The sequence below is a fragment of the Sinocyclocheilus grahami genome, unplaced genomic scaffold (genome assembly GCF_001515645.1).
Source record: "Sinocyclocheilus grahami isolate Dianchi unplaced genomic scaffold, SAMN03320097.WGS_v1.1 scaffold249.1, whole genome shotgun sequence".
In the NCBI taxonomy this organism is placed as follows: Eukaryota; Metazoa; Chordata; class Actinopteri; order Cypriniformes; family Cyprinidae; genus Sinocyclocheilus; species Sinocyclocheilus grahami.
In genome coordinates, this window is record NW_015505428.1 from 1447280 (window position 1) to 1461293 (window position 14014).

A 14014-nucleotide genomic window follows, 5' to 3' on the forward strand; every position below is an offset into this window, starting at 1 on the left:
ATATATATATATATATATATATATATATATATATATATATATATATATATATATATAAAAGATAAAAGCTAATTCAGAATATTAATAAAAACTATATTATAATATAAATGCTAATAAAAAAATACTAAAAAGCAGCGGTCCACTTATAAGGCCAAGGGCAGCTCTCTTGTCCAAGATCACTCCCATATGGCAGACTTTGATTTTATGATTCCAATAAAGCATAACAGTTTGTTTACTCTTAAGTCACTTTGAATCAAAGTGTTATCTAAATGATACTTTCTTACTAATCAGTTTCACATAAATGACATGAAGAGCTATTTCGTAGAATCTGCCCTCCTCTTCACACTATGTTTGTTTCTTTTCCCATTTGAGCTTCTGATAGTGAAATGGAGTGCGTGCGTCTGCACAGTATCTGCTTGTGTTTTCATGAGCGGTTTTATGACGATTCCTCATGTAATGTAGGGAGTGGAGCGGAGCCTGTGAAATACTGTGATCCACTGCAGCTGACACGCTCCACGCTCCAGTTTCTCTCTCCAGCCTGTTGATGTGCACGCTTGTTTGTTGTGGGATAGGAAGAAATGCGTCTTAGCCTTGAAGCCATGCATCTTTCTCCTTCACAGTTGACTCAAGCATGCCCTGTGAATAAATGGAGAATTAATTTTCAGCATGGGTGCAACTCATTGGCCTCTCTCTCTCTCACACACACACACACACACACACACGATCGCTCTCACCCCGTCTGCATTTCAAACCAACCTCGACAAGGACGACAAGTTTAGGACATCCATCATGGAAATCACTGACCCCAGATATATCTATATATATATATATATATATATATATATATATCAACATTCACACCAACAGCAGAGCATCTTAATTTACTGCTGCTTCATATGAGTCTGTCCTGCTAAACTTCTGGGGATTCTCAGGGTCACCTTACATGTACCCCAGAGGATGATATACTCATGAATGATATTGGCCTGGGCTTTTCTAGGGTTATGATGCATCATGATGGAAGCAGGAAAGGTCATTACACTGTACAGCTACCTGGTGCTTTACTCAGGTTTCTTCTTTTTTCCATGTATATGTGCTCATTGATGACCGATGTGTAGTCAAAGACTGTAGTTGAACATTTAAAAGAAAGTTAATTTTCATAAGCAGAAGTGGTACCTAAATGGTTAATTATTTTAGCTGCACTTTGATCACAAACAGAATCTAGGTATGGTCTTGAATTATTGAGATCATAGGTATTCATGAGACATTAAATATTTTGTCCATGAAAAGTGCATTTTCCAATCTGATATAAAATTAAATGTTTGTTTGTTTTTTATTTATTGTTGTTTTCTTTTCTTTTCTTCTATTATTATCATTATTATTATTATTATTTATTTGCACAGTTACAACTTTTTTCTAACCTGCTTGAGGACCTCAGTGTTCCACTAATTGTGTTCCACTGAGATAGATAGATTGATTGATTTCATTCTATTTATATTTTTTATTCTATTCTATTTTATTTAAAAAATTTTGCACAGTTACAACTTTTTTATTTCATTTATATATTTGTTTATTTATTGCACAATTACTGTACAACTTGCTAACATTTTTTTAAACCTACTAGAAGACCTCAGTGTTCCACTAATTGTTTGGGTTCAATTTGTTAAGATTAGTTGATCATGAACTAACGATGAACAATGCTTTTACTGGATTTATTCATTTAGGCTTGTGTACATTTCTACATACAGTAAGCTAATAAATTTTTAACATGTCCAGAAATAAATTGACATTAATTTATGTATTATGAAAGAACATGAATAAATTATATTATAAATATACATTACATTAATGAATAAATGCTGCAAACATGCCGTTCATTGTTAGTTTATAAAACACAAAGCATTAACTAATGCAAAGTGAACCTTGTTGTAAAGAGTTACCATTGTTGGAATAAACAGGAGTACTTAAATATAATCCTACCTCTCCTGATGTAATAGGTACATTACCACATTATTACCTGATCAGTCGCTCTCTACAGACTTAAGTTAATCAGCACAGCCATCTATTCTAATCATTCTTTGTGTGCCGTGGACACACACACACACACACATACTCACACACACTCTCACACTCTCTCACACACACTCACACTCACACTCACTCACACACACACACACACACACTCTCTCTCTCACACACACACTCACACTCTCTCTCTCACACACACACTCACACTCTCTCTCTCACACACACACTCACACTCTCTCTCTCACACACACACTCACACTCTCTCTCTCACACACACACTCACACTCTCTCTCTCACACACACACTCACACTCTCTCTCTCACACACACACTCACACTCTCTCTCTCACACACACACTCACACTCTCTCTCTCACACACACACTCACACTCTCTCTCTCTCACACACACACACTCACACTCTCTCTCTCTCACACACACATACACACACACACACACGCTCATCTCATCTCACACTCTATCCAGACTGAATCACAGTCATTTGAGAGGCCCTGCCACTCCGAACAGCTATCCCAATAATTCTTTCTCAACTGCACCTCAGCCAGATGCATTCTGGGATGAAGGGTCTTGTTATGCTACCTCTGCTTTGGGCCTATTCAGACAGAATTAGTTTTATATGGAGAGGTGAGGTTGGGGTAAAGTAGTAATTACATGAGCTTTTCCAGGATTTTGATCTTGAAGCATGGTGTCCAAGTCAGTTATTTTCCTAGACTGCACGTTCCATTGCTGGTGAAGATTACACTGTCTTTTACCTTCTGTAAAATGGCCTGAAGGAATAACCACAAGTAGTAGCAGTCCTGAGTGATTTCACATGCTGCGTCTTAGCCCTGAATGGGTTCATTTTTTTATTGGCTCTCATCACACAGTCCACATGCGTGATTATTGCCACCACGAGCTCTCCTAATCAATACCGTACAATCCAGCTGCCGATCGAATAAACCCATCCGCTCGTGTTCTCACCATCTCACTCCTTCACCCTCGACAGCCCTGTATTCTCATGCAAAACAGCCCAATTGATTTGTTATGTGACATTTTAACATGGCCACCGACAGGTTACCTCTAAATCCTTAAAATGCTTTTAAAGGGCTGCTAAAGACAGGGAAATGGTCAATGAAAGTCATAAAGAGCTCAGAGCGATCCATCTCGTAAAAAGACATGTTTGAAAGCATCATTAGCATCTTACGGTACTCTAGTGATGGGAATGAAAATAGGAAAAAATTAAAAGATCTCTGTTATAACAAAGCCTTCGATGCTGCTTTATGTCTCAATGAGCTCATCAGTTTGCGCATTAAACTGAAGTATTAAGTAGGTTTTCATAATTTTCCATAATTTTCAGATACTCCCCCACTTGAGTCTTGGCTGTAATTTGGTTCCTCTAGAGGCGGAACAGATCAGACCCAGACTTTAAACGTCTGGCAGCTATTGCTGGACGCTACCATTACTCAAGTATGCTCGCCACATTGACAATTATTCAGTTTCGCCAAATACTGCTGACTTTCGGTGTCATTTGTTTTCATGAAATTTAGAATATTCCCCTTATTTATTTCCCAGATGCATTTTGTTTTCAGCCTTGCTCAGTGTTATTCTTTGTTGCATTTATAGTTTTTTTTTCTATTGTACAAAAGCAGTGCTGAAATAAAATGAAATACATTTTTTGATCCAGCAGCTGTGAAACCTCATGCCACGATCGCCAGCACCGCTCTTACACACACACACACACACACACACACACACACACATACACACATATTTCCATAATGCTGATGATTCCCTGTGGATTTTATGGGACATACTGCCTCTACTAATTGGCACATCAATAACCCTCTCTCTTAATGAGCTGCATCTTACACACTCCTGGGCCTCTTTTGTACATATACATGAATTTAAAGGAATAGTTCACCCAAAAAATGATGATTTTTATTATTTGTGCACTCTCATGTCATTGCAGACCCATATGCTGATATTATGCTGTGGAACACAAATGTAGAAATATTTTCAAAGAATCACACCGCAGTAATTCATAGTGACCATGACTGTCAAGATCCCAAGCCAATATAAAATGACCATAAAAATACAATAAAAGGCGTATGCGTTACTATATTCCAAATAATCAGGAGGCATAAAATAGCATTTTATGATCAATAGTAAAAAATTGTCATCCACTGATTATATTCATATCCTCCAAATATAATATTTTGAGTTTTATGATGCTGCTTGGTTTTCTTTGTCATTATATGGCAAGTACTGAATAAAAAATATTTCTACTTGTGTATTCTACAAAAAGACGCATGCATATTTGGAACGACATCCGAATGAGTAAATAATGACAGAATTTTCACACGTTTATTGATTTTCTTTTTCCCTACCCTCAAGAAATATTTTAAATGTTTTTTGTTTTGTAAACTGGTCAGTCAGTTGAAAAAAATATGTTTTTGTTTGTTTGTTTTGTTTTCTGTAAGAGACGTCACATTTATGAGCGATAGTCTTTAAAGATGTGGACAGATGTAAGTCTGTCATATCAAACATCTTAACCTGACATTTTACTGTGAAGCACTTATGTTTCTTTGTATGTATACACGCATGCCCTCTGGGTTAGGATATATGCTGTAGTCATTTTTAAACAGGAATCTAATGTTGTAGGTACACATCTCCCCCTCGTCTTTTGATGGAAGAGCATGGGTTCAGAGTGACACCCTACCAAACGCTCTCTGCATCTCTGATGAGGTCAGGCCTCCCTGAGCAGGGTTCCCATCTCATTCCTGATTTCACAGCTTCTTGATTAACACAAAGGCAGTCCTCTGGAGAGTTGGTGGCCCACAGTAAATGCCCATCAGCCTCTGCATTAAGTTTGGAAACAGACAAGTCATGGAACAATATGGGGTCAATCCATCCACATAATAAACTCAGAGGAACAGGTTCTTTTTAATAAAATTGTTGTAGACAAATAAATTAAGTGGTATAAATCTGCATGTTTTATGCAAGTGCTTGTAATAAATGCTGCGTGTTGCTAATAAAACAATGAAAGAAAAACATTCAACCCTTTATGAAATGTTTTGATTAAATATTATATGACATGCTTTTTAAATATTTTAACAAATGGTATTTAAACTAGATATTTTGTTTCATTGCTTTTTCATTTTTGTAAGCAGTAGTGAGTATCATGCTTATTATAAACTAAGCAATTATTTCTCACCGTTCTCACGTGAGCGTGTACACTGTGTAAAAAACAGAACAATCAATTTTAAGAGATATTTTATTAATATGTAACCATGCAACGCTTGGGTTTTATCTCTGAAATTTTTACTAGCATCTGTTACTCTCGTAATATCACTCATAAAGTTATCACTGCACCAAAACCGAACTAGTTTGCTGTCAAACCTGTGTGCAAATGCCACATTTCACGGCGTCTCTCTGATTTAAAGTTCTAATTAAGAGAGCTTGGAGTGCAAATTAAGCGGAATTAGCTGTCAGCGAACTCACATTTAAATGAGTGATGCTAAGACCCTTCCGATGAGCGTTTAAATGATATAAATTGCCGCTTAAGTGCAGGACCTAATGTTTGTCTCGAAATTAATGTGACACAAGGCAGCAATGACAATCAAGGCTCTTCTCATACTCATTTGGACTCGTTTAGAGGCCTTTGTGCCCACACAGCTTTGAGCAAATGAACACAATTGCTGTTTTTTATGAGCAGTCATAAACGGAGGCCCTCCTTTGGCGGCTAATGAAGAGAGAAACAGCTTGCGTTTCAATGTTGTTATTATGACAGTCGAAGAACAATCATAGCTGCGAAAACAACAACACTCAGACGCCCCGCAGCATGTAGAGATGAGACTAAACAAAGGAGCAAAGATATCTCGTCCTGCTCATGTAAGATGATCTGCGTTGCTCCAGCGGTTCTGTCCTAGAAGCATATGCTTGTCATTTGTGTGTATTATGTCATTTGTGACTGTTGAAAGCACATTTTGACAGATCCCGTTACCCATGCTACTTGGTTACGTTCTCTGAGGAGCACTCCATGAGTTGTTGGGCATGTGAAAAAATAACTAATCTATCACAGTCTGGGGTGAATTCACATGGTCTTATTCACTAACTACCTTCAACTGAGCTTGTTTAGCCACATCTTGATGCAGCTTTTTTTGGGAGTGGTGTGTTTTCTTGGTCTTGTTGTGTCACTGAGTCTGAATCACATACGTTTTATCTTGTGTGTTTTATAGGCTCTGGAGAGTGAGTTTGTGTCCTGTCAGCTGCATCAGTGGATCGATCTGATATTCGGATACAAGCAGCAGGGACCTGAGGCCGTCAGAGCTCTCAATGTCTTCTACTACCTGACTTATGAAGGAGCAGTCAACCTCAGCTCCATATCTGACCCCATGCTCAGAGAGGTGAGTGTGTTTCGTTCTCTTACACAGACGCTACCGGTCAAACGTTTGGAGTAATTACGATGTTTTCAATGTTTTAGAAGTCTCTACTGCTCACCAAAGCTGGATTTATTTGATTAAAAACACAGTAAAAAATTTGAAATATTTTTACAAATTAAAATAACTATTTTCTATGTGGATATCTGTTAAACTGTAATATATTTCTGTGATCAAAGCTGAATTTTCAGCATCATTACTCCAGTCTTCAGTGTCACATGATCTTCAGAAATCATGCTTTCATGATGCTTCACTTAAATCATGTCTTTGCGAGTATCCTCAAAAAAATTGTCGGTTATGTCTTAAATTAAAGTAAACCGTTGAGAAAGAAATCAAATGTGTACCGTTATATTGGATGTATTGTCTCTGAAAGTGACCGCGCCTTGTATTGTTAATACAAGAAATTAAATGGGAGAAAATCACTCACTGCTCTTTACTGAATTACCTTGTAGTTTAAATAAGAATGAATCTATATTTAATTTATACATTGAAGACTGCACTGCTATTTACATTTGATTATTCAATTTCTGTACCTGGACACCTACAAACTTGAAAAATCTTAAACATTGTTTAATTTGTATATTTGTGCTATTTACACAATTTCAAACAGGGCCCATGGGTACAACCTGCACCGAGGCCCCGCAAACCCCAGCTACGGCCCTGCTGAAAATAATGCTCTATGAACCATTTATGTTAAATATGGTCTGAAAATCTATTGAAAGGTAGGGCTGTCAAAATGACTGAAAAACTAAATTCGAATTTTCTGCTTAAAAATGAAATAGAATTATATTCAAATTTAAAAGGCACAATTTCAGTTAGGGGGAAAAAAGCTTTTGGCTTTTCTCCTGAGGCCACAAGAGGGCGCATCGAGCAAAATATTGTGCATGTTTCTTCAAAGCGTAATAAAATAACACGACTATCTTTGAAAAAAAGTGCATAATGTTTATAAATCATATATAATTAATAAAGTTGCTTAAACAATTAGAAAAAAAACAGCACCATGCATGGATGTATAGTTTAATACAAAGGACCGAAACCCAATCACAAAGAGTAGGCTACTTTCTTCATTTAAAAACATGAGATACAGTCATAACGTCTTTAGACATGTTTTTAAAAGTTGAACTTGCATTAATTTTACATGGCTTTCTAAACATGCGGCTCTCTGCGAGACACGAGCGCAACGCTGATAGATGCCACGCAAGAAAATGTGATAAATATGCGTTCTGTGTGAACGGCTTGGTTTCAGTTTTGACGTAAACAACATCTTCTCCACACTGATGCTCTCGTTTTCCGCAATATATGAATGAACAATGTAGTGGCTTCAACTGGATAGGCTAACAAAAGCATTCAAATGCAATCAATGACACATACATCGTCATCACATCTCGTGCGCCACTGATAACTAAGGCTGGCTGACGCAGACCTTAAATGTGGATTTTTTTTTTTTTAATTAGACGAATATTCAAAATTCGAAAAAAAAAAAAATTTTGACAGCCCTACTGAGAGGTTTGGAAATTTGAGCCTGGAAAAGTATGGAATTTTGAAATGGAAAATGTGTAGGAACCCTGATATAAGATGCTGCCTATGTTGTGAGTAAGCAGAGAGATTTTGGAACAGAGCCATTGTAAACAGGTTTGAGCTTCAGCAGACACTTACAAAACATTTGTTTAGCTGTTACTGTGAGCCCTGAAGACGTATACAGACTCAGTAGGAATCTCTCTTTCGGTGTGTCCTTCTCTCTCTCTCTCTATCCCAAGCTTATTTATTATTCATCTCTTTCTCTCTGGGAACTGCCACACAGAAGCACAAACCAGTTCAGACAGTGTTAGCTCACTAACCTCTCCACTGACAGCTACAGATGTCCTTCAAACAGGTCCAGGGACTGCCTTTCCAGAGAACCAGCTCTTATTCAGAACTGGTTCAGTTTATAAAAATGATACTATGACTTTCCTGATGGATAACAGTTGTTGAACATCTACATTCTCTCAAGGGAATACTGTAATAAATATTTGGCATATTTCCTTGCTGCGCCACAGCAAAAAAAAATTGTTATTTTTTGCTTCAGTCTGAATTGAACGTGATAAAAGAAGCCCTGTTCAGACTGTAGAGGACAGTACACAAACAGTAGCATCCGGTGCTGGCATAAAAAACGTTTACCATTCAAGACTATCTGCTTTACATCATCCCAGACGAGCTGGATGTTGGTGTTGCTGACCCTGGCATGGTGGTCTGTAATCCATTATTTGAAGACACTGTTATTTGGTTGTTCCTTGCATTATTGTCCTGGATGTGAGCCTGACAAGACTCTGAGCCAGATTGCATCAAACCCTTGATATATAGAGACTTTAGTCAGAGTAGATGGTGTATTTCATAAGACACAAATGAAAACATTAATGTAAGAGGTGGAAGTGCTGCTGTTGTTGTACTGCTGTGTGCTTCGGTGTCCATCGTTCAGGCAGTGAAATGTGTTTGCACTAATTTCCAGTGGATGTTTTTAAATCAACGCCCAGGTTCACAACAGTAAATCATTCAATGCACTGGCCTTTCAGCCCTCACAGCCCCAATTTAATTCATCAAATTAGTTGGAAGGTGAACCGACTGCAGGGTTAAACTGTGTTCACATTTAGGTCTAGCAACCTATTCAAAACTACACTCCACACTTGTTATTTTTAATCAACTTAAGAGTAGGCGTGTGTGTGTGTGTGTGTGTGTGTGTGTGTGTGTGTGTGTGTGTGTGTGAGCGAGCGTGCGTACATACGGGGTATTTCCATCATTTAAATGTAAAGAGACCTCATCAGATACGCACTAGTGCTCCTAAAGAGATTGGCCTAGCATGGCTAGTGCCCGTATAACCTTAAGATCCTAGACCAGCAGATACAGCTTACAGATTTATCCCAGGGCAGCAGTTGGAAGCTTCAGGTAGTAGTTAACAACCTTCAACTGTATGCATATATCCACGCCTCTGCATTTGTATAGCGTGTCTGCTGCAGGGGATACACAGTGAAGCATTTGTGTGGCTGTGAATGTGTGCACTGGGGCCGTCGTTGGTGTCGGAGTGCTTCCAGTCTTCCTGCCCTTCATGCTCCGTGACTGAGGCTGATTAATGACTCAGCTCACCTTATTCCCGTCTAGGTGTTCTTGCTGTCCCTTTATAGCTTTTTCCTTCCTTCACTGCATGCTTCCTTTCTTTTATCTATTTCTTCATCCCTCTATCTGATGCAGATTCATTGCCTATCTGCTCCAGTCATCTCTCCAGTTCAGCCCATTACCCTGCACACTTCCGGTTTAATAAGCAGAGGTTAAATGGGATTCCTCACGCCTGACTGCCACTCCACCATTCACAGGCCATTAGGAGATCGATAAATCCACATGGCGTGTCTGCAATCAAACTGTAATAAACATGCTTGAGAAAAAAACGTTTAACAGGATCTAAGGCATAAGAGAAAAGAGAGAGAGAATTAATTGATCAGAACGGCACCAATGTTGAGTATGCATACACTTTTTGTGCAATATTTTAGGTCCGTCACGCTGTTTTTCCTTTTTTTTTCTCTCCTTTCCTATTTATTTATTTATTTATTAAATTATGCATTTACTCTTTACATGTAATTCCAAAACTGTATGACTTTCTTTCTTTGACCGAACGCAAAAGAGAAAAAAAAATTCAAGTAATTACAATGAAAGCAGACTGGAACTTTCAAGCTTTAGAATATTTGCCAAGAAAGGTACAGGTATTATAATGCGTGTGCTATTCCAAGTTTTTTGAAGCTAGATGACAGATGTGTGTGATGAAGATGGTGAAATTTAAATCATTATTCCAACCAGCTTTTAACCATTGCATCCAGATTATTGCATCCCATTATTACCTTGTCAAGTTGCTCGAGAAATCAAACGGTTCTTGAATGATCCGCTTAAATTCATTGAGAACCCATTTCAAAAGAACAGTTTGTTTGCAAATTGGACATCACACATGTACACATATTTACAAGATTTCCAGCGTATAATGAATTAAAAGTGAAATATTCACCGTTTGTGTTCTATGGAAGTCAGTCAGTAATTAAATTAAATTACACGAGTTATCTCATGTACAGAGGTCACCGAATTTGTGAGTAGGCAATTAGGAGAACAGTGATGACGAGAAAGAGAGCAAATGTTAGATTATTTTCAATACGACCCCTCAAGTTTTGCTTTGCCAGTATGCACAATTTTTGAAGTCAGTACAGAATTATGACTAATGTTGATATGGAGTGATGTAAAAGTCACGAGTTCTAATAGGACCGTGCAGACTGAGGTCACATTGCAACAAGTCAGACCTGTATCTGATTTAGGGCTACAAATGGAAGTGGCCCAAATCAGAAGTGAAAAGATCAGATTCCATGTGGTTATATAGTGTTTACACGGTTAGGAAAAAACAGATATGAGTCACATATGAGCAAAAGAATCAGATTTGGTTCACGTTCACGTGAATTCTGAACATAGCCAATTTGCTGTGCAACACTATTATGCTACAAAAAAATCTAGCATATGGCCACAAAAAAAAAAATTATGGCCGGTACATTTTCTCATTTCAGTCACTATTGGCAGGTGTGGCAAAAAGTCAGTTTTGGAGACTGACTGCACATCATGGCCAGGTTTGTAGAGCTAAATTAGAAAAATAAACGCAGAGGGTGTAGTTTAGCGTGGCTCTTAGAACAGCATGCCTGTAAGTTTGACTGGAAACAGCAGGTTTGGCACCAGCTCTGGATCTTCTCAGATGGGGTTGTGGGGAAGCCAACTGCTGGGTTCTGGTTCTAGTTTTAGTTTTGCATCTTGTATATCAGGTCTGGTTTGGGCAGGACTGGAATTTGTCAGTCTGAGCAGCTGAGTTTGGGTTTTTTGCGTCTCTATGTGTGTAGAGTATGGAGCGAGTGGAATGTCTCATGGCAGATTAGGGTCACTCAGGAGACTGGGCCATGTTTACTCAGACGATGATTACTTCCTGTCTTTGCCCTGCCACCACAAAAAAAAAAGAACATGACAGGCACAAAGGGTTCCCTTTGCACATGAAATAAACACGTACACAGTCCTTTTCCTCCAATCAAGCCCACTTTTACTCCAGTCCGATACTAATCTGACCTTTAAAAGGCTTACGTTTAAAGAGAAACCCTTCCCCCAAAACCTCTTTTAAGTATTCATTGGGACCTCATTATGCAAAATAAGAAAATTTGGTCACAGCTTGTTGTACAGCTAAATTGCCTTGTCAAGGGTTAGAGTAAATCAGGTGACTCATGGAGCATGACTGTGTGTGTGTGTGTGTGTGTGTGCGTACATACGGGGTATTTCCATCATTTAAATGTGTAGAATGTAAAGAGACCTCATCAGATACGCACTAGTGCTCCTAAAGAGATTGGCCCCTCTAGCATGGCTAGTGCCCGTATAACCATCTCTCCTCATTGGCTGGGCGCTCTGACCTGAGAACTGCCTCGTTCTTCTGTGGTAGTAAATGTCAGGAGAGGATTTAATGAAGATGGGTCAGGTGCCTGGGCAAGATGCATCCACATATTAACTTAAACAAACCGTCCCAATGTGACACGCTCGACCTTCATCCTGTTTGCGGTGCCAGATTCTATGCCACATTGCTGAATCACATTAGTGACCTGTTTGAGATCTCTGTGCATGTTTGTGAAACAGTGTTTGGGATTGAATGGAGTGGATGAAAATGTAGAAAATTCTTTATTCTTATGTAAAGTTGTATTTTCGCATTTAGCTTGTAAGATGTGCACATTTAAATGGTTGTGAGAGACAGAAGTACAGACTGTTTAAAATGTTGTACTGTCTTAAGGTCTGTACAATTTCAAAGATGCATTTACAGGAGGGACTTTTGTTTTGAAAAGATATATAGTGGAGTCTGAAAGTTTTAAGACCATGTGACACCAGTGAGATATATAATTATATTATCAGAAAAACTATTTGAATAAAAAGTTATAAATAAAAAGAACTGAAGAATTATGATAAGTTTCAGGATGTCTCATTATTTATGTCCACCTTTTGCTTTTGAGCAGCGCTCAAGCTCCAATATTTCACAATATTCCAGAAAGCATCTTATGTGATTCAGTGGATGTAAGTATATTGTGGCCGAAGACAGATAATCACCCTGGATGGATGACCAGTATTTTATTTTATTTTATTTTAATTGTTATTTTTATTTAAAATAGTTTTTTTTTTTTTTTTTTTTTTACATTTGTTAGTTTTTAATATTAATAAATGTTTTTCTTATTATTATTTTTTTCCTGATCCCTGATGATCTCTCGTGTAGACTTTTGGACCCCACTGTATTTATGTTCATTGCCTGAACAATTGACTGCTTTGCGCACAACAGTAAGAAAGGACTGTACCTTTATCCCACACATACTTGTTTTTGTTCCCCAAATTACATATGCCATCTACTCTTACTGAGGTCTATGAAACTACATTATTGAAGTAAATGCCTTACATAAATAACGATCTGATTGAAAAAGACTGAAAGATCTCATACTGAATAGCTAACGTAATGCGGTTTTGCCAAACACCAAAGACTTGGTCAAGAAATGAAGACTTGATGCCACACAGAGTGTCAAATTCCATTGCTTTTGAGCAGAAATCAACCAGTCATATAATTGAAACGAGGTGTCTTCCCTTGCGTGGCCTCTTCTGAACCCCGCTTCTTTAGAATGGTATTTCCAGACACAGTAGTCCTGTCATCTGTGTTCCATCAATGCCTCTAATGAGATCACTAGTGGATTTACACTATATAAAGAAGAGTTTGTGTGCTGCAGTCTATTGTTACCAGCAGAGTGGGCCGAACCAGATCAAACGAAGAAAGATAGATGAAGAGCAGAATAACAGTTAGAAACAGACGGAAAGGATTGATGGAAAGAAGTGCAGTCTGAACAGAGTGGAAAAAGAGAGAGGTGGAAGAGTGAAGAAATACAATGAGAGGGACATGGAAAGCCTCCTGACTTCCTGATGCTTTCACGAATACAGTGTTTTTAATGCACTTAGAATCAAGGATTTGTAGCATCATCGGATATAGATGGATGGGTGGATGGATATATAGACTCTTTTTATGGTCAAGATCCTCTCTCTAGTGCACACACACACTTTTCTCTGCTTTAACACACTCTTGCACACAGAAGTGCACATAAATCCAGCTGCTAGATAGCCTTTTCCCATTATTATGATCATTATTCCCACCACTTTCCTTTTTTAATTTTTTTTCCACACACACACACATTACTTTGAGTCTTTATGAGCTGATATTGTCCAGGGCAAGTTAGCCACTGTCTGAAGGTGACGTTTATAGTCCTATATCTCTTCATTAGTGCCACCAAACCTACATAACCCTGACTCTCTGTCCTCCTCAGGCTGTGGAGTCTCAAATCAGAAGTTTTGGACAGACACCCTGCCAGCTGCTGATCGAGCCCCACCCGCCACGCAGCTCTGCCATGCAGGTGGTGAGTGACACACACACACACACACTCACTCATACTCACACACACACACTCTCTCACACACACACACACACACACACACACTC

The 14014-nt window shown here is 38.3% G+C and overlaps 1 protein-coding gene across 8 annotated transcripts in view; it reads left to right on the plus strand.

The window, feature by feature from the left end:
* The window catches only part of LOC107598261 (lipopolysaccharide-responsive and beige-like anchor protein), a 228872-nt gene that overhangs the window by 190383 nt on the left and 24475 nt on the right, over positions 1–14014 (plus strand). For all 8 annotated transcript variants that reach the window (XM_016289545.1, XM_016289547.1, XM_016289551.1 and 5 more), the window contains 2 exons: positions 6262–6429; positions 13842–13931. In XM_016289545.1, coding sequence (XP_016145031.1) covers positions 6262–6429; positions 13842–13931 — 258 coding nt within the window. The remainder of the gene's footprint in view (positions 1–6261; positions 6430–13841; positions 13932–14014) is intronic.